Here is a 25,625-nt window from a genome sequence, read left to right as displayed (position 1 = left end):
ATTCTCACAGCCAAAACCCAACACAAAGACACACCCACCTGTAAGTAGTTGGTGCTGCCTCCCAAATTCCTTGGCAGGGTTTTGGCTCCACCCACGATGGATGTTTCCAGCATAGCTGCGAGGCTGCGAACACTCCCAGAAGCCCCCTCTGATCTCTCCAGGCCTGCTGAGTCCTGAGATCTTAAAGCTGATCCCAGGCTGCCGCAGTCACTGGCTCGCCGCTCTCGATAGGTTGGCAGCCCTAGTAGCCCCTCCCCCTGTCCCTCTCCCTCCCCGTCACCCCCGGTAATGGAAGAACAGGACCGTTTAGGCGGTGTCGGGGGCCGACCTTTGCGACGGGGACGGAGGGTGACAGACGATTGGCTGCGGTTAACAGTGACATCATTAGGGGCAGTATGTGCGGAGCTGCTGCGGCACACGGTGGCATATCTAGAGTCTGATTCTGAGCCAATTAGACTGTGAGTTCTCCGTCGCTCTTCCTCCTCACTGGGCAGGCGGAGCAGCGGTACCGACGAATCTGCCGCCGCCACCTGTGTGGAGGGGCGCGGCCGAGCCCTGGGGGAGGCCTGCTGGGTGCGGGCATGTGGGGGGGTTTGTGGTGGGGTTTGTGTCGGAGTGTGGGGAGGGGTGTGTGAATGTGTGAGACCTGGGCGAGGTTTGGCCAGTGGGCTGGGGACACCGTCCCTCTGCTTCCTCACCTCCCTCCGCGGCTCTGAGCTGGTGCTGCCACCTGGGCTGGATGGAGGCGTGGAGGGGCTCTGAGGAGGCTCAGAGCTACTCTGTCCTCTCTGTAGCTCCTTCAGTCTCCTCACTCCCAACATCAGCTTCTTCTGGTGGCCTGAGGGGAGTCAGGGGTGTGGAGGAAAACTTATTGTGGGGTCGAAAGACAGCGAAAACATATTTAGACACCAAAACTAGAAGAGAGTATTTGTTGAAATGGACACATACATTTCCTGGAAAACTGCAGATCTTTAATGGTGACCCCATCCTGCACTAGTAGGCATGATCATTACAGTTAACCCAGAGGTTCCCAATCCCTGGGCTGCAGACCTGTACCAGGCCTCAGAACACTTGCTAGTAGGCTAGTAGGATGCTATAATTTGGCAAAAAGCTGAATAATAATTGTATCCGTTCATTATCTATAACCGGCTGTATATCTCTGCTGGGTTTGTTATTATGTAGTTTCATTTCCCATCTTAATAATGCAGCCGTGTCTTACCGAGCTTAGTGATGCCAATCTCTTGCAGATCCTCAAGGCTGATGTCAGAGATGAAGTCAATGTTTTCATACCCGTTCTGCACCAGAACCTGGTAGTACTGACTAAGACCCAGGTGAGACAGCCAGTCTGCCAGATTGGCCTGAAACACACACACAGGGACGCACAAACATGGGCACAATGTATTAAAAGCGTGTGCGCAGACTACAAGATGCAGAGTGGAATTCTACTGCATGTGTGTCTGCTTGTGTGCGTGCCGCCACCAAAACTCAACATCTTCCCTTTTTCTACTTGTCTAGTACACGTGAGGGCCTTACAGGCTTGTGGTCTGGCAGCCAGTCTGTGGAAGGCAGCTTGCTGATCTCTGATGTTAACTTCTTTCGATGTCCAGGCTTCATGACCCCAATTGCCGTCAGGTCCTTCAACACAAAGCGCACTTAGTCACATCTGGAATTCAGCACAGCTACGGTAGGTGTTTTTTTTTTCTTTTAAATGTAAACAATTTTATGCACACGTTTGACATTTGTACATGAGCTGCGTGTGATATGCCTTCAGGAATATTTTGCTTTGGATAATCTCTGATGAGTGTCCCCTGCCCTTAGGGGGTTTACGTCATACCACTGTGTCCGCTTCAGTACACACACACACACACACACACACGCACACACAGTGGCACTGAAAACACACTCAAGGACAAACACAGAGTAGCGTTTACAGCACAGACTGGAACACACGGCCATGTGTGAACACAGGTATGTAAATGAAGCAGACAGAGTATGAGAAGTGACTGGCTGAGGCTCAGGACTCACACCGGGGGGTCAGGTGACAGAGACAGGAGGGTCATGATGACATCATCCAGGTCAGTGGGGAGCTGATTTGATAGCTGTGCTGGGCGGAGCCTTGACAGACAAGGGGCGGGGCGTGAGGGGGTCAGGGGTCATGACCTTACCTCAAGGGTCATGCGGCTAATGGTGTCTAGATCATATCCCGCGGTGAGGAAGTGGGTGGTGTAGAACTGCAGCTGAAACTCACCCAGCCACGCCACTACTGCCTGCTTCTAGAACACAGAACACAGAACACTACTGCCTGCTTCTAGAAGAGTCCACAGGCCTCTTCTAGAGCACAGAACACAGACCTGTTCTAGAACACAGCATAGCAGCCTGCTCTAGAACATGGGAGAGAAGTCTGTTCTAGAAAGCAGCACAGAACCTTCCATTGTGATCCCAAAACGCAACCCTGCTCAACAAAATCTAGACAGCGTTTACCAGCAAGGAATGGGAACCTGTTCTGAAACACATAATAAAAGGCTTGTCAGGTTGCCTTTAGCTTACAGAACAATAACCCTGCAATATTTGCATAACGCCAGAACAAAGTCAAAGAATAAAACTGCATTAATTAATGCTCCAACTGTTTCTGACACACTGCTACTAAAATACGCAGCCTGAGCGCTTCAGAGTTTTCAGGAATAATACATGGATTTTGCTGAATACACATTACTCCCAAACAATGCTGCTTGTAATTCATAAGGGTTTGTATAAATAAGACACACACCAGAGAACAAAGTAAGAACTAAGTGAAAAATAAGCATCCCCACTTACCCCTAGCGGTAATTAGCCATGCAGATCTATTTGAATAAGTTTTGAGATCCCTGCCGCTGAGACCGATTCAGTGGAGGTAAATGGAAGTTCATTCATGCCGTTCATGGCATTGAAACACCTCGAGAGCAATGTGTTCTTTCCAGAAATGGGAACAGCTACATCACATTACATGTATCTGGCACAGGCCGTGCTGTCAACAGTTTTCTTCAAGTTCACTATTTTCTACTGGAGGTAAAAATAGAGAAAAGCTGTTCAGAGCGAGGGCTGTGGATTATAAACTGAGAGTAAAGGTTTCTGTTTCTGGGTGGAGTTTGCCAGTTTTATCGCCACAAAATTTCCTTTCACCTGTGTTGTGTATGTAGTGAGTAGTGGTAGGGGTCTCAGTGGTGGAGATCCCAAAAATGCAAATGAAACTGAATCTACCAGTATGGCTAGATACCACCATCTGCCACCACTGGGACCATTAGTGGCCTATGTGCCTGGTTCTTACTATGATTGTTGTTTTGATGATACCACAAAGGGTAAGTGGGGAAACAATTTAGGTTGACTGATTCTTATTTTTCAAACTAATGGCATCCATGCTATGTATATATTGTGAATGAATTTATTATCACACTAAGAACACTACTGTTCACACACTGCTGTCACCTGGCAACCAGTAATCACTTGATTCTAGAACACACACAGAGAATTTAACCCTCAGCCTCACAGAACACACACGCTGCTGGCAGGTTCTAGAGCAGAGCGGCAGCATGTGGGTGCCTGGTGTCTCAGTGTGGTGTGAGGACGGTGTGTGTGAGTGTGTTGGGGGTGGGGTGGGGTGGGGTGGGGGGGTTGGAGACAGAAGGCAAGGGAGCGACTGACTCCTCGATGTGTCTGTCACTCCGCCTGTCTCCATGGTGACACACTTGCATGCCCATCCACAGGGTGTTGTCCGTTCAGGTGCAACACAGCCACCCTGGCAGGTACCTCACAGCGCCCACTGAGTCTTTCTCTCAAACCAAAGCGCTGGTTGAGAAGAAACGGGAGCAATAGAGAGGAGACCCCAGAGTGAACCAATCTGCCATCCAAAAACTCACTTTCCCATCATCCTCCTCTGCCTTCCGCTCAAACGACCGCTGCTCATGAACCGTGCAACTGGAGGAGCCTTGATGAGGAGGAGAAAAGGGGAGACAAGGGAAAGAAACAAGAAGGGAGAAGGATTGAACATATTATCCTTACCCATCCATAATATATTTCTATCAGCAAACCTTTTGTTTTAATTTGTATAAATGCACTTTAAGTATAAAGAGTCCTCAATAGCCCTGAGCCCTCAGAAAGGTCCAGGCAATGATGTCACATGACATTATTTCATTACAATTTATGTGTTTGTTTGTCTGATTGTCAGCAGGATTACAGAAACACTACAGGCCCTTGGCGGAACGGTGAGCAAGGGGAGAAGGATCCGAATCAGATGACGGAATAGTCACTTTCGTTAACATTGTGAGATAGGGCAGAATAAATACCATACATCTTAAAATCCAGTAAATGGTAGTTATGTTCAACAGTGACAAAATGAAATCAAATGTAGAAATACGATGACTCCATACAGTCATTACGGAGCACCGAGGGACAGTGGAGAACTGGTGCAATTGTAACATCACAATCCTAACAACACTTTTTTTTTCTCAAACTAAGGTGTTGCTATGGAAACGGAATTTCTGTTTTTCACAAATGTATATTAAATGTGTGATAAATTAGCAGATATTAAAATGCACAGCTGAGGTGTTGAGGCTCCAGCTCGGAACAACCACATTTTGACATAATTCCAACAGTTTTGAAAATATATCCGGACATACAGAGCAGCGGAGCCTGCAGATGTGCACGTCACAGAACAGTGGACTACTGGCCTTGGTGGAGGTCTGTGCTCTCCGAGTGCCCTTATAAAATGCTTATCTAGGCAGTTTTGGGTCCAGGAGATCCTTAATAATTTCTTATAACACAGTTTATTTGTAAATGATTTGTAACTTAATTTAATTTAATTGGTGTTTTCAGTCAATTATGAATTATGAACTGTCTGTTCTAGTAAATTATTGAGAGATGAAAGAACCTTGAAATGAAAATGGTACCTTGTTCCTTAATTCTTTGTTTCTTAAAACACTGCAAAGCCAGGAAATGGTGTTATCTTGTGATCAAGTCTTTGAAAGTGAGAAGCAGTGGAATAATGTAATCGAGTGAGGCTTGTATTGTCCGTGTGGTCCGCCATGATAATCTTGGTAATAGCTTCCATGCTTGGCTGGCTTTGTGGTGTTGTTTTAGCACTACACTTCCCACACAACACTTAAACCAGTAGAATGACAGCAGATTAAAATATGCTAATTTCTATGCTTTTTCAGAGTGAGATGAGTAATCAGCTATGACTACGAGCACATTGGCCAAATTTGAGAGGGATGCCTGAGACACCATATAAATGTCTAATCAATACACTGCACGCGTATAAAAACACATCAGACATGTTTTATAGGCCCATTGTGAATGTACTACTTTCCATAGCCCCAAGCAAATACTCGACCAATGGCAAGGGTGCAGCTACAGGAATGTAAACTTGTAAAACTTGTAAGGAATGATGTTTACAAGTTAAAAGTAGGCCCTGATCCAACATAATAATTAATAAAGTCATTCAATGAAAGCAGTTAAATTAAATGATAGCAAAACTTGCCAGTCCAAACTTGAGGATCATTTGGCGAGTGTCGTGTGATTCTAGCAGATTTACTGGAGTTCAATGAGTGCTTATGCCCTCTGTCTCCTCAGCGATGCTGGCTGTTGCTGCTCAGGCTAATTACACAGCAGCTTATTCTGCTTATTACGAGCAGCTACATAGGAAAATGCTCAAATTCCTCCGAACCAAACAGGATTCATCCCAAGAAAGAGCGACCTGTCCCTGGCTGTTCGGAACAGCATTTTAAGAGCAGCATTTATAAATAAAGCATAACTGAAATTACTATTATACAAGGGTGCTGCTTGTGTCTGATATGAACAGACAGGTGGTCTTTAGAGGGCCAGGTTGACTTAAAGTGAAATGAAGAAAAATGATTCATAAATGCAGTAATCCAAACAAGCCCCGAGGCACTTTCTGTACTGGTGAACATCATCTTCATCTTTTTAAATTGTTATCTCTTTGCTGCAGACAGAATCATCAGATCACTGGTAGGAATCTTTGTATCAGCGAATGAGGACGAACTTTCTTAAATCACTACTGTGCTCGTGACATGAAAAATGACACGAATCATCACTTCAAAGAAAGCTGAAGATATTGCTTTCATGCTGCGCTCGTGTGAGTTTGTGTGCTTACTCGCTGACTGCTCAACAGACTGTGACTGCTCCAAGAGATGCTCCTTGGCTTTTACCGACTGGGACAGCACAGTGGCCAGGAGCTAAAACACAAAAACACAGACAAATACGCTCATACACACACACATGGGCAAACACACGCACACACACATGCACGCTCAGAAAACATTTACTCAAGCATAATCATTCAAATCCCAGAGGTGTCGTGTGACTCAGCTCAGAGGACTAAGTGCACATATTACAGACTCTATCTCAGACTCTGGCTTGTGAACCTCTTCCTCCTGCACTTCCTGCAGTTTACCAATGCAGCAGAAATAAACACTTCTTAAACTAGGTGATGTCCCTGCAGCATAATATGGGGACACAATCCAGTTTGGCTAAAAAAAATAGTATGCAAGAAAAAAATCAATAATCTGCTTTGTCAATAAAATGCACTAAAGACGCATCACTATTTTGACTCTAGTCGGAAAGTTTGTGTCGTGGGGGCCAAGTGGATGAGATATCGTAATCTGTTTATAATACTTGTGCACACGTACCATGCATGTAAGCTTTCTTTGAAATATGACTCCATAGTGCACTTAAGCAAATATCAGACTCAACACATACAAATACTAAAAACAACAGTATAATGTTTTAAAAATTAAAATTAAATTCAGTGTAGCTGTCACTGAGCCTATCACATTTGAGTTTGTACTAAAGAGCGACTCACTGTTGTGACATTTCATTTGCATATTTTATCTTTCTGCCAAGATCTACAGTTCATACACCTGAGCTGAAACTGAAACAACAGTTTAAGAGAACAATCTAACAAAACTAATGTAACACAAATTAGAGAAGGTGCGATGCAAAAATATGTTCAGGGACAGATAAAGTAGAGTTTATCTGTTAAAGTTTTCTTCAGCCAGCAGGCCACCATCTTTATGCACCTGGCGTACTGTTGGTAAAGAGCGATGCCGATCGCTCCAACGGAAGAACAAACTACAGGAAACAGAACTGTGGTTAACTTGGTGAGTAGACTTGTGTTTGTTTCCTGAAATGTTTTGCTGTTTCCCAGAAATGACGTGCTTTTGTGAAGATCCAGCAGCAAAGTGCACATGCATGCAAATGAATGCAAGAACTCTCTTACTTTGACCCCTTCGGCTTGCGCGTGCAGGCCTGGAGCGTTAAGGCCGTGTGTGTTGACCCCGGGTGTGGACGCCGGGTGTGGACTGGGCGCAGGGGTGGTCAGAACATGTGTGTTTCCAGAGCTCTGCAAACTGCTCGATGACCGAACACTGCCGATGCTGCCCACGCTGCCGCTGCGCTCGCCACCTCCACGCAGAACACACACACATTACAGTATTATACAGAGGACATCCCTCAGATACATACTTTCACACTGCTAAATGAAAACACCTCTGTGAGTTTACCTGCCAGCGGTTTGCGTAGCACCCAGATATCCTCGCTGGTGCTGCTCTGCTGTCCCAGAGTTGGAGAGCCTTGAGGACTTGGCTCTGCAGTCCGTGAACCTGTCACACACACGCAAACACACACACACACAGAAGTTCTTATAGCCAAAAATGCAGTAGCTAATCAGTAGCTCCACAGACCCATATGTTAATGTGTTGAATATAGTTTATATATATTTATATATGTATATGCAATATATATATACACTGCATATACTGTATATATATATGTAAGATATAGCTCCTATCCTATATATGTAGCATATAAAGAGGTTTACCTCTTTAATGAATGCAAAACACTCATAAAGATAAATGTCACCTACACGTTCATAAACACTTAATTACTCAGAGCTTATCATTTTCAGACAGGTTCATCATTATGTGCTTGTCTGCACAATATTAACAAATATTACACTGTACAAGACACAATGATTGTATTTTAAATAAAACACCCAGTGATTCAAGGAAAATGTCTATTAAATGGTGAATAATGCTACTCAGTTTTCTATAATATGTACAGTATGTGAGGCTGTATAAAAATAGTGCCATTAATTTGAATATTTCAGTTAAAGGGTCTGTTCACTCAAATGACAAAAAAGCTATTTGAGTACAATTGAAGTGAATAGTTAAATTAGATTGAATAGATATTATTCATTAGGATAATTCATAGGTTGATCCGTGGTCCACTTTTTTTTAACCTTAGTTACAAAATAGTGCGGAATGACCACAAGGAGTAAGTGGGAAAACGTCATTTGGGTGAACTGATCCTTTGATATATATATATATATACATATATAATTTACACACATTTACATACACACACACACACATATATAATATATATGTAGCTGCAGAGAAGTGCTGGAACAAGCAGATAGATCATATATTCTATATGTGGTCTTGTCACAGTGTGGAAAGGATTGTTATCTGTGATTTAAAGGGATGCTACAGTATGTACCTGTCTGACTCTGCTGCTCCTGAGAAGTGGAGAGAGGAGGAGGAGGAGGAGGAGGAGGAGGAGTTGACAGAGGAGGAGTAGACAGAGAAGGAGGAGAGATGGGAAGAGGAACATACCCAAAGGAGGAGAACCGAGGGAGGGACTGTGTGTTGGGGTGAGGGGGAGGAGGGGGAGGCAGATGCAGGGGGAGGACTTTGGAAGGGGGGTATGAGTGTCCGTTGACCGAGGCAATGGGACAGGGGTTGGGCCTGCGGAGCAGGAGGGTGTGGCACTGCTGGGAGGGGGAGTGACCTGGACACGAGCCAGGAGGAGGGAGGTGCAAAACAACAACAACAACAACACAACAACAACTGATCAGTCAACTTGAAACAAAACAAATCTAATCAGATCTGAAAATATATCAAATAATAACCAATTCAAATCAAAATATGAGAAACAAACACATCCATATATCCACAGGGAATATATTTCTATAAATTAAAATAGAATATCACTATATCAATACAACAAACAAACAATATGAACAAAAGCATCACAGTCTAGAGCGGGTAAGGGGTTTATCAATTGGGAAGGGTGACAAAAGGAACACAAATATAGAGGGAGGGAGGAGGGAGGAGGGCTGACAGCCAAAAGGGGGCAGTATTTGATCAATGGAGATGATTGACAGGTCAGGAAAAACGGATGGGCGGCCTAAAGAGGCCAATGATGCTGCACTTAGCTACGACTGATGATCACCTATAGCTACAGAACAGCTGCTGAATTCACATACATGTACCAGCACACACATCCTCCCACACACACACACACACACACACACAGAGCTGTGATGTGGGTGGTCACCTGCCCTCTTGATAACTTCCACCATATTGGAAGGGAAGTAGCCCACACGGTCATTTCCTGTACGGTTGTCGTGAATACAGCCTTTCCATCGGCCATCAGAGTGCTGCTCCAAAACCTGTTAACACACACACACAGCTCACAAAGATGAGATGAAAACCTGTTTACACTTTCAAAACAGTACCTGGACTGGAGCAAAACTAGCTAAACATAAATACATCGCTAAGTTTGTGCGTGAAGTTCATAATACAAGCTAGTGTTAGCATTAGCTAGTTAGCTGGTGTTACAAAATTCTGTCAAACTTTAGGTATGTCTGGCTCATAATCACCTAAGTAACACGTAAATAAACTGCAAGGAAACGCCATCAGTTAAAAGTAACCTGCTCTAGTAAACAGGAAGTCACTGTACCATCTGTAACATAACTGCCAAAATTTACATTTTTATTGGGACATACAAGTAAATTTGAGCAGAAAAAACAGTTCTTACACACAATATCTTTTTTCTTGGAGAAAATCCCCTATATTAAATCATGCATCAACAATTTATGTGGTTATGTGCTACAAAAGTGTGCTGTTCCTAATATCTGATTAAGCTAACCTAACTGACGCTAAAGTCGTTAGCATAACGTATTGTAATTTGAGATATTGTGTTATTTTTGTTAAGTCATTCATAATTTTCCCAGTTTACATCTTCAATAAGAGCACTTTACTGAGTGTTGTGTCAAATATATCAACCATATTCCATTTATGTTTCAGTCTAAATGGGTTATATATTAGCAAGCTAACGTTTTTTGTCGGTTACTTCAGTTAGCTGCATAGCAGTTACACCTTACAGGTTCTTAGTCGTAGCAACACTAGTATTTAGTCACAACAAATCTTTGTGTAAGAAGTAGTTTGTGTGCTGCAATCCCATCCCATTTAGTAATAACCATTACAATGTCATCATGAGGCTAATTTTGAACTTATGAGCAGAGTTGGTGCAACTGGCTCCTGGTACGTAAGTGAAAGTTATGTAAAAGCTGTAAGTAGTATTAAAAAGTATTAGTATTATCTCTACATACATCAGTAAAGATTCTAATTAACTACACTGCATATCTTGTCCACTGACGGATGAATTTCAGTGGACAGTCTTGCAGCACAGGCTGAGAAATGTATGGAATTTTTGGGACGATTATTAGATCAATGTACCGTGATAATGTCTCCGGCTTTAATGTTGAGGCTGGTAAGGTCGTAGTTGTTGCAGTAATCCTTCAGGGCACGCACCTGCATCGCAGCAGAAGCATCTACAAGACAGGAGTTTAGTATCAGTGAGCAGGCGATGAAGAGGGAGGCAGTAGGGGTGGGTGGGCTGCATGCACTGTTTGCTTCTCTGATGCTGTTGAATGTATGATATCCTGTATTTTCACATCCATTAACAACTAGTAGAATATTGCAAATATATATCCTATATGTATATCAAATATTTAACAGCCTTATTAAAAAGTACGTGTATCAGTATTTGTGGCTCCAGCCCTCGTCTTACTTGGTATTGGATTGTGAGTGGCAGCGTGTGTTTGCACTCATGTACTCACCTCTCAGCAGTTGTTTGATTTCCCGGCTGGCCTGCGTGGTGGTGAACTGGTTAACGATGTCCAGGGCAGTTTGACTCAGAGTGTTTCTCACTCCTGCACTGATGCCACTCTGGATGGAAGTACAGAGGAAAAAAATGGTTAAAGCTGCGATGTGAAATCGTGCCACACTGATTTCATAGAAGGGGTACAGTATGCTGTGCACTCGGTGTCGGCCTGGCACTGTGTTCGTGCCTGCTGCTAACATTTGCCGTGTGTGCCGCCCCAGAAATAAACTCATATGAAGATGACAAAAGGATTAAAAACAACACATAGCTGCTTTGAATATTGCATGACAGGTAGGATGCTAGCCGGTCTGCTACAGTTTTATGTAACAAGCTAACATATCCCACAGGCTTCATCACACAGCTTGGTGGGATGGGTGCCAAGTGCTGAGGTGCAAACTTGCTCAGCTGAGGAGGTTGAGGCAGCTTTAACAACAGTTGCTTTTGTAAACACATTAAGCAGACAGACAGACAGAGAGACAGGCAGACAGACTTACATCCAGCAGCAGGCGTACTACCTCCGTCTTCCCACAGAGGGCTGCCTGATGTAGCGCTGTGCCAGACTCGGATTGTCTGTTGATATCTATACCAGCCTGAATGAGCAACCTGGAGCACAAAATCATATTGACCTTTATTTGAATGACATCTTTAATAACATGTGCTTGTATGGAATATTACAAATGCAAAACAGAAGTAAACTAAAAACAAAATCTTAACCGAAAAAAAAAAACATTGTAGAATTAAAAACAGTCATCGTAAATGTAAATCTGTTGACTTTAACTGGACTAAATTTTTGGATCATAATCGTTTTAAGATTAGATTAGATGATACGTTAGGTGGACAGACAGAGGGACTGACTAACAGGTAGACAGAGTCAGTATGAAGACAGACACACACTGAGAGAGGCAGACCGAAAGGACAGGTTTTTCAGACCGTATGACATCGATGTGTCCGTTCTTGGCAGCCAGATGCAGAGGTGACACTCCGTTGGGGTCGGAAGGTTTCGGTTCCAGCATGGCTGCACACATGTTACTGCTGAGCAGGAGCTGGACCACCTAAAAAGCAGACAGACACACAGCATAAATTATGCATTCATGTATAATATGGAGTCATTTCTATTGACAGTCTGCAGTGAAACGCGCAGACACACGACATGTATGCTGCTCACGCTGTGTGGAACCTTCTGCTAAAGATCTTATTCAATTTGTTTTCCAATGAAAATCAAGTTTTTAACCTTGTTAAAATGTCCATATGGTGTTTTTTAAATGCAACATGACATATCCTGAGCAAAATAAGCAGCTAACGCAGGTGAAGCGATGTGTCAGTATTTTACAAGCGAAGTTTCACTATTTTCAAAATGAATGCAGGGACTTGCTCTCTTTTCAGTTCCAAAGTTGCAAAAGGAGAAAAGGTGAGCCGTCATGTATCACCAAAAGATCTGAAAATCTCGAGCCAAACTGCAGCCTGCAGTAGTTTTTTTCCAGAGTTTTGCCACAGAACTTATACTGAAGCCCGATGCTGTGCCATCCATTTATCCTGGGGACACCAGCCAACATGCTGGTCAGTTTAGTTTTCTTGTGTTTTATCGGTTGACTGTGTCCAAACAAATCTGCAGTGTGCTAGATAATGTTAGCCAGCGTTAGCCTGCCAAGTTAGATGAGCATTCATGTCAAATGCTGACAGGACGTTTTATGTGGCTTGGGGGTGTTGACAAGGAAAGTTACGACAAACGTTACTCAAAACGGTTTGTCAGATCGCTCAGCTGCTGATGAGGTTTGGGTGGTTGATGAGCGTATAAAGGGATTTTTTTTCATGGAAATAACTTCTAAATATGTAATTCTGATGAACAGAGATGGGTTTTTAGGGGTTTAATCAATGCCTGGAGAGGAACTTTAAAATCTAATATCCTTGTTTACCTTAGGGTTCTACATATGTCAGCCTCATTAAGTTATTGTTTTGGTTAGTCTTATTTTCTTGGTTTTAAAGACACTATATTTCTGTATTTGCAGCGCTTTTCTATATTTGGTTCTGTTTTCTCACTTTGCAGAGTTCTTTTTCTAAATGCTCTTTGCATGTGTCTTCTTGAGTTGCAGTGTATTTAGCTCTCAGGGACACTGTTAATGAGGCCCTGGACACATAAAGGTTAAAAAAAAAACTTTTTTTCGCTGTAAGTCAGTGTGTTTAGTCAAATCTACTCACTCCAACACGTCCAAATTCACAGGCAAGGTCCAACGGTGTTTTCCCAGCTGAGTCTGAGATACATGGGTTGGACTGGTGTTGTAGCAACATCTCCGACTGTAACACACACACACACACACACAAATCTTACTGGTGCTTCTGAAGTTCCAAGCTTGTAACAACCAGTAATCATGCACGCATCATTGGGCACACATAACAGATAAACACACCTCACAAAAACACACACATGGCCACTAAACACACACAGACACCTACAGTACACACAAACACAGTTACCCCATCATAGTGTCCATGCTGAGCTGATAGGTGGAGAGGGATCTGTCCTTCATCTGACTGTCCGTTGACTGATGAGCCTGCCTTCAGCAGCATTTTCATTGGTTCAGTCTTCCCCTGCCATGCAGCATAATGCAGAGGACGCATCCCTACACAAAACACACACACACACAAAAACACACAGCCAAAGACGACAGCACAATAAAACACAGACGTACAAGAGCCCACAAGCACATGCACACAGACACATACAAAAAATGAGAATATAAAGACTCATGAATGCATGCAAGTACACACAATCCATTATTGTTATGTTCATAGACAGACCACTTTGCCAGCAGGCATCCAGCAGGCAGAAAAAATTACTATTTTCTATATATTTTACAATAGAAATCAGTTCTTAAACTCACTCAATTATTCCACTGTGATATTACACAACAAATTAAACCCTAAATAGAGAGCTGAACCAATTAGTCGACTGACAGAATATTAATCAGCAACTATACTACCACCAGTTCCTGCTCCTCACGAGTGAAATTTGTTTGTGTTTTTAGTCTTCTGTGATAGTAAAGTACATGTCTTTGGGTCTTGGGCTGACGACATGGGCCCAGAGACTAGTAGATTAATTAATAATGACAACAATCATTTGTTGCAGACCTACTTTTTCAAACAATTCTGCATATCTGTTTTACTGTAACAACAGATCTGGGCACAGACTCTCAGTATTCCTACCGGAAATGCGATCTCACATTGTAGTTTACATGCTTCTGACCTTTTGTGACCACGGAAGTATTGTTTGTGCAAGTATCGTACTCAGGGGACGTTGCTGACAAACTGCTCTCAGACAAAGGTCAAGACTTATACAGTAAGTGGCCGAACAGGACCTAGGACAGCTTTGCAGGGAACTGGACATTGCAGCCAACTCCTGGAGCCATGCAGGAAATGCACAAGGACGCAAAGTTCACCTGAGCACGGCACAAAAATCCACCATTGAGTCATTACCAGTGCCTCTAACCAGAAGACATTAAACGCCACTTTGTAGCAGTGGCTGCAAGGAGCAGTGAGCTTGTTTCCAATGGCAGCAGCCCAAGACCCCCAGTCTTGATACCAGCGATGAGCCACATCGTCAAGCTGAATAAAGAGGCCCTCCAGGTCTGCTTGGCATGAGGGAGTCCTGACTCAGAAGAGAGGTGCTGGCAGGATAAAGAGGCACAGCCGCTGTAGTAGTAACAGCAGCTAAAACCCAAATATATGAGGAGATGTGATGGGACATGACTTTCGGGCAGCCTCAAAGAGCTTCTAGAAAGTGTTTTGGTGATTCGAAAAGAGAAAGGGGGACTTCTGCCAGACTGTGCAGGGAAAGAGAGACACTGAACTTGACTTGTTTGAAGACGGCAGGAGAACTCAGTATTTCTTGTTGTAGCAGTTCAGCAGTTCAGGAGGTTGTTTTAGACGATTGCAAAAAGAAGTAATATGAGCCCATTTCCTGCACAGTAGTCAATTTTTCTGAAGGCTCAGTTGTTGAGATGTCGTGATTCATATGTCCAGGGTCAATTTTAGGAATAAGGTATAGGGTATAAAACAGTGACTCTGCATTTTTGCACCAATAATGACAATAAAGGTCTCACAGAATGTTGAATGTTGGTTTTCTGATTCTGGAAATACCCTCAGCTGCGTTGCCAGGAGCGTCCTGGCAGAGCTGTGAAGACATAGTTGTTTTGCTTTTCTTTTGGACAGGATTACAAGCTGAGATGCCCAGACCCGCAGGATGTCCAGGCCAGCGACCTTAAGCTGGCATCTTTGAACAAGAACATTTTGAAGATGGGTGTGACCAAGTCTGGATGAGGATCGGAACTTTTCAAGAGAATTTCCTCTTGTCCAATGTGGGTCCACAATGAATCTTAAAATGGATTTTTTGCTAATTTGGGGGCAGCAGAAACAAGCTGTGAACATATTAGCATATTTAAGTTGATATGATTATGTTAATCTACACATTAAGCAGACACAGAACAACATTATCAATCATTTCGAGTCGTGTTTCTGACCACCTGACGAAAGTAAATCCAGTGCTCGCTCTTGTTTTAACTCTGCACCAAGTCCTGTGGGAAATACCTGCACCTTCAGCTGCTAAATGCTCCACCAGCTAGCATGTTCACTAGCAAGTCGCTAGCTTTGTCCGTCTGTCATTTAGTGGTGGGCGGGTCGTGGGCCGTGGGATTTATCAGATGGTTGCTTGGTAGGCACCGGGGCGATGATTTAAGGTTTCCTGCCACCTCCGTGGAGGGAACTCAGCTGAGGAGGTGGGGCCACCTGGTAACCTGCCGGTTGCATAACTCTATTTCGGGACACACTGGGCATGACTGACTTGGAGTGTGGAGATAGTAGGCCGACATCCTGGAGGGATTATATCTCCCATCTGCCCTGAGATTTCTTCTTCTTCCTTCTGGAATCCTCCAGTGTGAGATGGAGATATTTGCTGCTCTGCTTCCACTTGGCTCTCAGTCCTGCAGCCTGAAGCATTCCTCTTCTATTGTCTCTTGTTTGCCGTGCACACAAATCTGTCACTTCTCATAAACACTGCATGCTACTTTTATTGCATTTCCGACGATCTCTCTTTTTATTACATAAGATTTTCTTATGGTCACACAGGGAAATGCGTATTTGTTTCCCTGTCTTTTTGTGGCCGTTTTGTTTTCTGCCCAGCCTTGTCTGTTTCGTGCCTGTTTCGTGGTAACATAGTGAGTTGTACTCTGTCAACATCTGTGTGTATTTTTACCTTTATGGTCTTTTATATCCACTGCTGCCTGGGCCTCCAACAGCAGAGAGATCAGCTCCTTGTTACCACTCAGAGCAGCATGGTGCAGCGGTGACAACCTTCACACAGACACAGATTATGTATAAAAATACACATATTCATAAATGTAGTGTAAAGCCAGAGCATAACTTTGCTGAAATAATCTTCAGCGTAGAGCAGCTCCGCCCCTCAGCTCTGTGTGAGAGACAGGAGGGGGCAAATGACCTACTTCCATTAATAAGCAATCTCTCACCCCGGAGCCGAGCGTACACACAGCGCCTCTCTGCGTGTGTGTGTGTGTCTAATGGATCCCTGGTGAATATAAGGGCCGGGCCCTGGAGTCAAATCAACGAATCATCAGTCATTACACAAGGAGCTGAGTCCAATTATCTGATTCCAATCAACATAATAAAAAGATCTTTGTTATCTGACGGAGCCAAATGGAACACAATCGCAAACCAAGCATGTGCACACATAAAAAGCTTAACCAATCGTGAGTCTAAATATAGCCAAAATCCATAGTCGTACACTCAGAGTTGATAAGGGAACATTTCTGAGGAAATTAAGAGCTGGGAAATGTTGGCTTTCCTTTAAGGTAATTGCAGTCTTTAGATTTGAACGCTTCAGCTGGCTACACGTTTCAAAGCCGGTAAAATGATATGGCTGATTTTATATTGATATCAGATTCTTTCCTTTTCATCTCGCCCCCGTCAGATGCATGATCAAAACATGTGTCCTCTAGGGAATAAAGTCTGAGAGGCTTGTAGGAGTTTGGTGGTACATTTGTACATCACCTTAGTTAGTAAACTTATTTACACATCCAGCAGATGCAGCGCAGCAATATAATTTATTTTGAGTCCTGTTTCCGGCTCTGTCCAATATCAACTCTCTGTTTTTAGCTCTGTTTTTGGTCTCCACCATATCCTGAGGGGAATATCTGGCTCCGCAGCTGCTAAATGCTCCACTAAGTTCACCAGCAAGTCACTAATGTGTCTATGTGCCATTTGGTGCTGAGCAGGTAGTGTACAGCCGGTTCATAGAGTTTTTTCAGTGAAAACAGCTGTCTGCTGCGGCCTAAACCACAACCCTGATCCCAGAAAAGCTGGGCCGCATAAAGAAAACAGAACACCATAATTTGTTAAGCTTTTTGACATAAACTCAATTGAAAAGAGTACAAAAACGATATAATTAATGTTTTTCTGCATTCATTTATTTCTGTAAATATATGCTTATTCTGAAACAAAAGACTGGGAAAGTTGTTTATTCTGTCTTCCCACAGCTGCTCTAAATACTGTGTTGCCCCATACGGTTTTTATATTTTGTAAATCTGAAAAATATTTTGAATCTAAATAAAAATCTGAATTAGAGCAAGATTTAGGATTTCCCCTGTTGCTACAGAGCAACGTGATAAACAACGCTGTTGTTGTTGATGTCAAGCACAGAGAAAGAAAGAAAGGAAGGAAATAATGAAGGAAAGAGGAAAAAGAGCCAGGGAAGACAAGGGAAATTAAAAAAAAGGTTTATGGCAATGTAACAATGGCAGGGAGAATGTGAAATAGCTGCAGTCACTCACCCATCTGCATCCTGGATGTTGACGTTCACCCGCTTTGCTGCTCCAAGGAGCTCTGAGAAAAGAGATGAGAGAGCAAAGGAGGGGAATAACAAGCTCATTACAAAAAAACAGTCCAAATTTATGTCTGTTCAGGATTCAGTGATTAATGTGTTCTCTCCTCGTACATCCCTGCATTTCGAGTTGAAAGCTACACTTTCATACCTGTGAGCGCTTTCAAGTTCCTTCACTCCAACAACAACATCGGAGGTCAAGGAAAAGTAGCAGGGTAAGAACGACAAACAGACGTCAGCGTGGGAAACTCATCAGGAAGCTCTGAAAGCTCGAGCTGGACTTTTTCAACTTTGTAAAATTGAGATACATTCACATGCAGAATTACAGATCACGTGTTCTGACTTTAAGTTTCAATGATACCATTTTGTTTACATGTGAATATCATGCTCCAGCCACGTGTACCTTTGTTTATTAACGCATTTCAGTAGTGCAAGGTTTCTTTTGCCCTGCAGACATTAAAATAAATACATTAAAGGGAATATTCAACCTTCTGGGAAATATGCTTATTTGCTTTCTCTCTGAGTCTCAGAGGGAAGTTTGATCCAGCTCTCGTGTCTGTACGGTCGGTATGATTGCAGTATGTCTGGGTGTAAATATGTGTCTGTGCATGTGATTATGGACGGTCGGAAAAGATGAAGACTGCAGGAAGGAGCACGCGGACGCAAACTCTCACAAAAACCAACACACACACACACACACACACACAAAAGCTGCTTGTTTGTCTCTCTGCCTTTACTTTTTTTTTTTTTTTTTTTTTTGGTCAAACCCTCATAATCCACAGGCCGTAATCTGTAGCTGCTCTGTAATCTGGGGAAAAGCTTCTCCCTCTCTCTGCAGCTCTATCTGCACTTCATCCCTTCATCCTGCTCTCACACTCTAATTTCCCCTGTAATTTGCTAAAGAGCGCGTGCTGATTGGTAGTTCTGCCGTTTCTGTTTACACTCTGCAGCTGACATCATTCGCCTGCATGTGTGTGTTTGTGCGTGTTTTGAGCACGTGTGGGTTCCCCCCCGATCCATCTTGGATTAAAAATAAGATCCCCCCCCCCCCCCCCCCCCCCCCCCCCTCTCCGAGGCAGATGAATCGATGAGTGCAGATATCTGTGTCACCATCAGACTATCAGAGAGCCACATGACCCCCGACCACAAACTTATGACAAGGCTGCGACATCCGCACCCCCACAGTTATTCTACAGTCCTTTTCTCAATAGATTAACCTTCTTTTACGAGACAAAGTCTGGATCAGGGCATTACTTAATAATGCTCCCCTTCTGACCCAAAACCATGATGTATATTTAATCAAATACTCATGCCGCTGACTAAGACGGGGTATCACTCTGCCCTCAAATAATTCATCCTGGTTTTGTTTCAGGAGCACACAGCGATCGCTCTTAAAACAGATTTCCATCTTCAGACTTTATTCATTCATAACTATCTTCCTAATTGTATCAGTTGCTTAAAAGTGTTAGCTCTGACACAAATTGTTTGTTTAAGAGCATTTCCATAATGTTTCTCTGATGGCGTCCTTGGACCAAGGTTCAGATTTTTTTATGATAATTTTAAGCATGATACTGCAACCGAGCCCCGGTTACCATGGTAACCCCATGGATGTGCCATTCTCACGGAGTGTCAATCACTTGGCTGGGATTTACTATGATATTATTCTGTGGCGTCTCCCTCAATTTGTAGCTACTTTAGAGTTTATTTGACACGAAATCACGCCGTTCACGTTTAATTTGAAACCCTTCAATCTTAATGGCGGGTACCAACAAGCTACAGGCGGAGCAGCCGTCGGTGTAATGCGGCATATTCCCCAAACCTCAGGAGAGGTGGAGTGGAGGGTTTCTCAAGGGTTCTCATTACCAGACGCGTTCTGAAGTCCAGTTTCCATCACCTCTGACTTCGCCTGTCACCATGCATTCAGAGTTTCAGTGTAACATGTAGCCTACAACAAATGCCATCGCTGACATGACTTTTCTCTTTCTGCTTTCACTCGATTGCACACATATGTTACAGTCACTGGACTCAGGGTCACAACATGCTAGAAGTCCAGGAATTATGTCACATTTTCATCATCATGCAGATACAATATAATACAATATAATATTTCTTATTATTTTATCTATATATTTTATCTGAAACTGAATAATATAATGATCATTTTGAAAAGTTTTACTATTTGTTTGTATTACTATGTGTTCTGGGAAACCGAGGATATAATCGTTGCTGTTGCAAATGTTCATTGACTTAAAATGCTTTTTTGAGTTGCTCATTTACTTAAAATGACGATGTCATGGCTAATAGCTCTCAGTTAATTAGTCAGAGGAACGAGAAGTTTTCTTACTGAGTCAACACAATAAAAACAGAACTTGTTAACGTGTAACTTCTTCTTTATGTCTTTGTAAACTTTGAAATGGAGTCAGAAAACTGACATGAGTGCCGGTACAAGTGCTCTGCTAGACCCTGGCATTTTAAAGTCATTAAATTGTTTCTTAAAACCAAGAATAACATATATAACAGAGGACAAGAGAAAGACAACGCACCCTTTGCTTCCTGTTAGTTTAACCCTTCACCTACATTTCCATCTGTGTGGCTCCCTTTGAAGGAGGGAAACAATCAATGTTAAAAAAACATGCTGAAAAATGCTGATTAAAATTTCCCACAGCCCAAGTTGACATATTCACTTGGCTTATTTTAAACTTTATTTACACTTTACTTCGGACGCCCCTCTGTGTGTTTTCTAGGTGTGAAGTTGGAGGAGTGTTTTGAGGAGGTGATCATCTGCAGTGTGCTACAGCAGCATGTTTTAACTTAGTGTTTCTACTGGTTAACTGCTGCTCTGTCACAGTACTCCTGAGCTTAGACACAGTTAATGCAATGAGAATACCAGACCTTTGGACCTCAGTCCATTATGAACTACTACTGACTGCCAAAAACCACTTTGTGTTGCTGCGCTTCCTTGATCGTCAATACAGGCTGATACACTGTGTAAACTACTTTGGCCTACTTCAGTTTCTTGCTCCAACATAAAGGCGATACAGTTATGATAGGGATGTTCTCATATCCCTGCAGTCTATCTCCAAAGAGCTTTATTGCGGCTGAGCCAAAGATAAGGAAACCATTACCAAATGAAAATACGCCTTACCTTGTCTGAGCAGGCGTTGGCTTTTCATACTATCTATTCATCTAAGTGTAGCAGAGACTGAATATCTCTCTGACTAATTAAAACTTTAAAAATCAACTTTTGAGCCAAAACACTGAAAGAAGAAACCGCAGACAGTGAATCCAGTGATTGCAGTAAGACGATAAAGGATCAGTCTGGTCATATTCTCTATTTTTATTATTGTCAGCAAATCCCATGAGAAGACCTAAACCAACAATGAACTGATTCTACTGACAAGTATCATCTGAGTGGTACCTTATTGAATAAGATAAAAATTTAATGACATACACTTTCTGAATGTCCAAAATATGTCCAAAATTATTCTTGGAATCAGAAAACCAAGGTGAAGCTGTTTCAAGTTGATTTTCAGAAGATAAAAAAGATTTTTTTTACTGCTTTGGCCATTTTACGGGGATTATTCCTGCCAGGCTGGCAGCAGTTTTGAGGCAACCTGAGGCTCCAGGAAGTTATGGGTCCGGGCCAAGAACTAGTTGGGGCCACAGCGAAACTGTTATATTGATTAAACAATTGAAATACGTGTTAATTAGAGCTTGAGAGGTGTTGGGACGTGCATGGACAGTGCCAGCCTTGCTGTTTCACCTTTCCAGTCTTTATGCTAAGCTAAGATAACCATCTGCTAGCTCCAACTACAATTTTATGATGCACAACAAAGTGGCATCGACCTTCTCATTTAATTCTGCGCAAAAACGTGAATAAGACTATTTGCCAAAATGTCTAACTGTTGCTTTAATTAATTGAAGAAGCTCTTCTGTCCCACACTGATAAATGGGGACTGTCTTACTGGTCTGACATGGTCCTGCCACCACTTCAATTCCCTGCATCAAACTGACATTTTGACTGAGCAAACAGCCACTACATCAACTCCCTGTCACCAGCATCATTAGCATACTGTTAATAATACAACGCAGTCAGGCACATGACTCACACCTGATGTGTCAAGTGTGTTTCTGTGCACGCTTGCCTGTAATTGTGTGTGTGTGTGTGTGTGTGTGTGTGTGTGTGTGCCTGTGTGAAGGCAGTGATTCTCCTGCAGAGAAACCTGGCTTCCTGTTCAATTATTCAAACATAAACCTTGATTCACGCAGCCAGACACACACTGATGCACACACACCGTCCATAACTCACCCTTTAACCTCTTTCCATCACTTCCTGCCTCTTTACCTCCCTGCATTCATATCTCCATGTATCCCTCCTTCTGTCCTGCACTCTCGCGCTTTTTCTCTCCCATTCTAACCCTCCTCCTCACCCTCATCCCCCTTACCCTCTGCCCACCTCCCCCTTTCTCTTTGTCAGTGTGCAGTGGACTGAGCACTCAGTGCTGATCTGTTCTGGCATTTGAGGAGAAGCATTTTTCTTTTCCATGGCACTGCTGGAATGTTCAGAGACAAACACACATGAGAGGAGATGAGGAGGAGAGGAGAGGAGAGGAGAGGAGAGGAGAGGAGAGGAGAGGAAACAAGATGAGAGGTGGGGAAATGATAGGAGAGGAAACAAGAGGAGATAAAGGAAACAAGAGCAGAGGATAGGAATCAAGAGGAGAGGAGACAAGAGGACAGGGGAGGAAATGAGAGGAGAGGAGAGGAGAGGAGAGGAGAGGAGAGGAGAGGAGAGGAGAGGAGAGGAGAGGAGAGGAGAGGAAACAAGATGAGAGGTGGGGAAATGATAGGAGAGGAAACAAGAGGAGATGAAAGGAAACAAGAGCAGATGATAGGAATCAAGAGGAGAGGAGACAAGAGGACAGGGGAGGAAATGAGAGGAGAGGAAACAAGAGAGGAGAGGAGGAAAGTAATCAAGAGGAGAGGAGACAAGAAGAGAGGAAAATAATCAAGACGAGAGGAGACAAGAGGAGAGAGAAGGAAACAAGATGAGAGGAGGAGAAATGAGGGGAGAGGAAACAAGAGGAGATGAAAGGAAACAAGAGGAGAGGGCAGGAAATAGGCAACACATTCTCACTCCCAACCCATCACATATGGATACTTGGTCAGGACCCCTTGGTGTCACTTTTTAAGGCACTGGTTACCTTTCAGCATATTTTTTTTAATGTGTAGGGCTCTGGGGTCAATGATGAATCGACAAAATGAGTTTCAAAATAAAGCCTGCTGGGAATAATAATAAACACATGCTTGACATTGTGAAAGCTTTAGATAATACAATATTTCACTTACAACAGAAATCAGCATTTACTTTCAGTTTCACACTGAATGTGAACCCTGGTGTCCTGTGCTTGGCCCCTCCAACCACCACACCCTCCTCCAAACACAGACTTCTTGCTTTTTATATTACGTCATTTGGCACATTGGTAGTGAGAACAGGCTGCCAATAGACGGACCACCCTGCACACTGAAATATGATGCTAAAAGGCTCCGCAGTGTCCTAAAAAAGTGACACTCAAGGGTCCTGAGGTGGGAGTGAGAATGTGTTGATATAGGAGGAGAGGAGACAATAGGACACAAGAGGAGAGGAAAGGAGGAGATATGAAAGAGAGAAGATGAGAGAGACGGAAACAAGTAGAGAGGACAGGAGAGGAGGCGGGAAAGGAAATAGGAGGAGAGGAGAGGAGAGAAGATAAGAGGAAAGGAGGGCACACACTCAAAGAGGAGACAAATGAGAGGAAAGTGGGAGAAAAGACAAGCGTGGAGGAAACGGGGGGAGAGCAGCAGAGAGAGGGGGAAAGCAGGCGACAGGAGAGGAGAGGAAACAGAAGGGGAGGCAAAAGGAGAGAAATGCAGAGTAGAGAAATCGAGAGGGGCCCAGTGATGAAATGGTAGAGGAGGAGAGCAGATTCAAGGCTGTAATTGAAATCTAATTATCACCTCAAGTCCCAGCTGACTCCACATCGAGCACCCGCACACGTGCACGTTTGAGCGCCACATATGTGCACGCATGCAAATGTCTGCACGTGTACACGTACGATCATCACATTATTACCACTAACATCTGGCGTCTTCACACACCAATAATCCCCCTGTCCCGAAAGCAGTGTAGGACCTTCGTGTACTTTCACCTCTCTCTCTCTCTCTCTCTCACACACGCACGCACACACTAATACACACATCCTCTCTGGTGTGCCCCCCCCCCCACAGACACACACATTTTTGTGCATGCATGCAGACACAAACACACAGAGCACTGGTCAATGGTGGGAAATGGGTGACAAGCATTTTTTAAAATTCTAATTACATTCTGATGACTGCTCTCACACATGTGCAACGTCATCACTATCACACACCCAACGTCATAGCACAAACACGCACATAAATACACACATGCATGCAGGAAAGCACCCACACACACACACACACACACACACAGTGCATCATTTAAATGGCATCACATCAGATTTGGCCTGCACTGTCCTGACCTGGTAATGACGGGTATTGTGTGTGTGTGTGTGTGTGTGTGTGTGTGTGTGTGTGTGTGTGTGTGTGTGTGTGTGTGTGAGTTTGACAGGAGGATGGAGGGATACTGACTGGCTTTCCCTGGCCGAGGTCTCTGTAGAAGCCGCTGAGCTGTCAGCAAGTCCTCGGTCTTCACGGCCTGGAGCAGCTCCTGGTCCTTCCCCATGTCCCCTCCGTCCCGCCTCGGTCCGCCCGGTCCCGCTCTCTTCCTCTGAGCGCCCCTCTCTCCTCCGTTAATCCGCTGCTACATCCTGCCGCCGCTCCGGGCCTCCCGCTGGAGCTGAGGCGCGGAGGGATGGATGCTGCCGGGAGTGGGATGCTCCGATTCGACCAGGAGTCCAGAGCAGGTCCCGCTCTACCTCCCCTCCACGCGGTGCTACCGACCCACACCGACCACCGACAGCCCGACCGGACCTCGCTCTCTGTCGGGATGCTCTCCGGCCGCGCAGGAACACTCGCGACAGATTCCACAGATTCTATCCGCGTGACGATTTCACCGGGTCTACGTGCGTGCCGTGCGTGAAAACGGTGGAGCTCGAGCGCCCTCCTATATGTTGGGTCAAATCCGCACAGCTGAAATCTCACGAGCCCTCAATCCGCAGAATACCATGCACGGGTCGTTGATGTTTAACGTGTGACCGCTGTCGCCGCCGCGGCGCTGGACCAGCTCGCGCCAGCTCCAGCGCGCCTACACACACACACACACACACACACACACACACACACACACACACACACACACATTCATACAAATACACGCACGCACGTACGCACTCACACACGCACACTCTCAGTCACATATGACATTACATAAACACGAACTACTAGAGCGCGCGCCCACTCCAGTTGTTGTAATCCCGGTCCGCGTGTTTGCGCGCGTGCGGGCGTACAAGTCAAGAGAGGTCGTTTGACATAATAATGTACTCTGTCGCGTGCAAGAGGTGCACTCAGAGCGCGGGACAGTGAGAGGCAGAGTCCGGGATCGCGCGGACCCGTGAGAGGCTCAGAATGCCAGTCAGTGTGGAACAGATCTCACTAAAACTGGAATAATGATTTACTTCACGCTGCCTTTCATTTTGTTTTTACTTTTTAAATCCATTTAACGATCTTTTCTGAAAAGAGCTTTTTAAAATGCTTTGTTGTTGAAAGATAAACT

At 43.9% G+C, this 25,625-nt stretch overlaps 1 protein-coding gene across 1 annotated transcript in view; it reads right to left on the bottom strand.

The window, feature by feature from the left end:
- si:dkeyp-9d4.3 (caskin-1) overlaps positions 1-24,635 on the bottom strand; it is a 30,104-nt gene extending 5,469 nt beyond the window's left edge. The window contains exons 1-19 of the mRNA XM_041933532.1: positions 24,542-24,635; positions 17,838-17,889; positions 16,247-16,344; positions 13,474-13,619; positions 13,198-13,293; positions 11,932-12,053; positions 11,496-11,604; positions 10,958-11,066; positions 10,575-10,669; positions 9,391-9,505; positions 8,551-8,841; positions 7,554-7,652; positions 7,271-7,455; positions 6,146-6,227; positions 3,894-3,961; positions 2,166-2,273; positions 1,534-1,635; positions 1,220-1,358; positions 39-838 (exon numbers count right to left, since the gene is read on the bottom strand). Of these exons, the coding sequence (XP_041789466.1) occupies positions 39-838; positions 1,220-1,358; positions 1,534-1,635; positions 2,166-2,273; positions 3,894-3,961; positions 6,146-6,227; positions 7,271-7,455; positions 7,554-7,652; positions 8,551-8,841; positions 9,391-9,505; positions 10,575-10,669; positions 10,958-11,066; positions 11,496-11,604; positions 11,932-12,053; positions 13,198-13,293; positions 13,474-13,619; positions 16,247-16,344; positions 17,838-17,889; positions 24,542-24,635 (2,910 nt within the window). The remainder of the gene's footprint in view (positions 1-38; positions 839-1,219; positions 1,359-1,533; positions 1,636-2,165; positions 2,274-3,893; positions 3,962-6,145; positions 6,228-7,270; positions 7,456-7,553; positions 7,653-8,550; positions 8,842-9,390; positions 9,506-10,574; positions 10,670-10,957; positions 11,067-11,495; positions 11,605-11,931; positions 12,054-13,197; positions 13,294-13,473; positions 13,620-16,246; positions 16,345-17,837; positions 17,890-24,541) is intronic.
- Between the last annotated feature and the right edge of the window lie 990 nt (positions 24,636-25,625).

The sequence above is a fragment of the Chelmon rostratus genome, chromosome 3, assembly GCF_017976325.1.
Source record: "Chelmon rostratus isolate fCheRos1 chromosome 3, fCheRos1.pri, whole genome shotgun sequence".
In the NCBI taxonomy this organism is placed as follows: domain Eukaryota; kingdom Metazoa; phylum Chordata; class Actinopteri; order Chaetodontiformes; family Chaetodontidae; genus Chelmon; species Chelmon rostratus.
The sequence above is the reverse complement of the archived record's forward strand: the minus strand, read 5'-3'. Positions and strand labels throughout refer to the sequence as shown.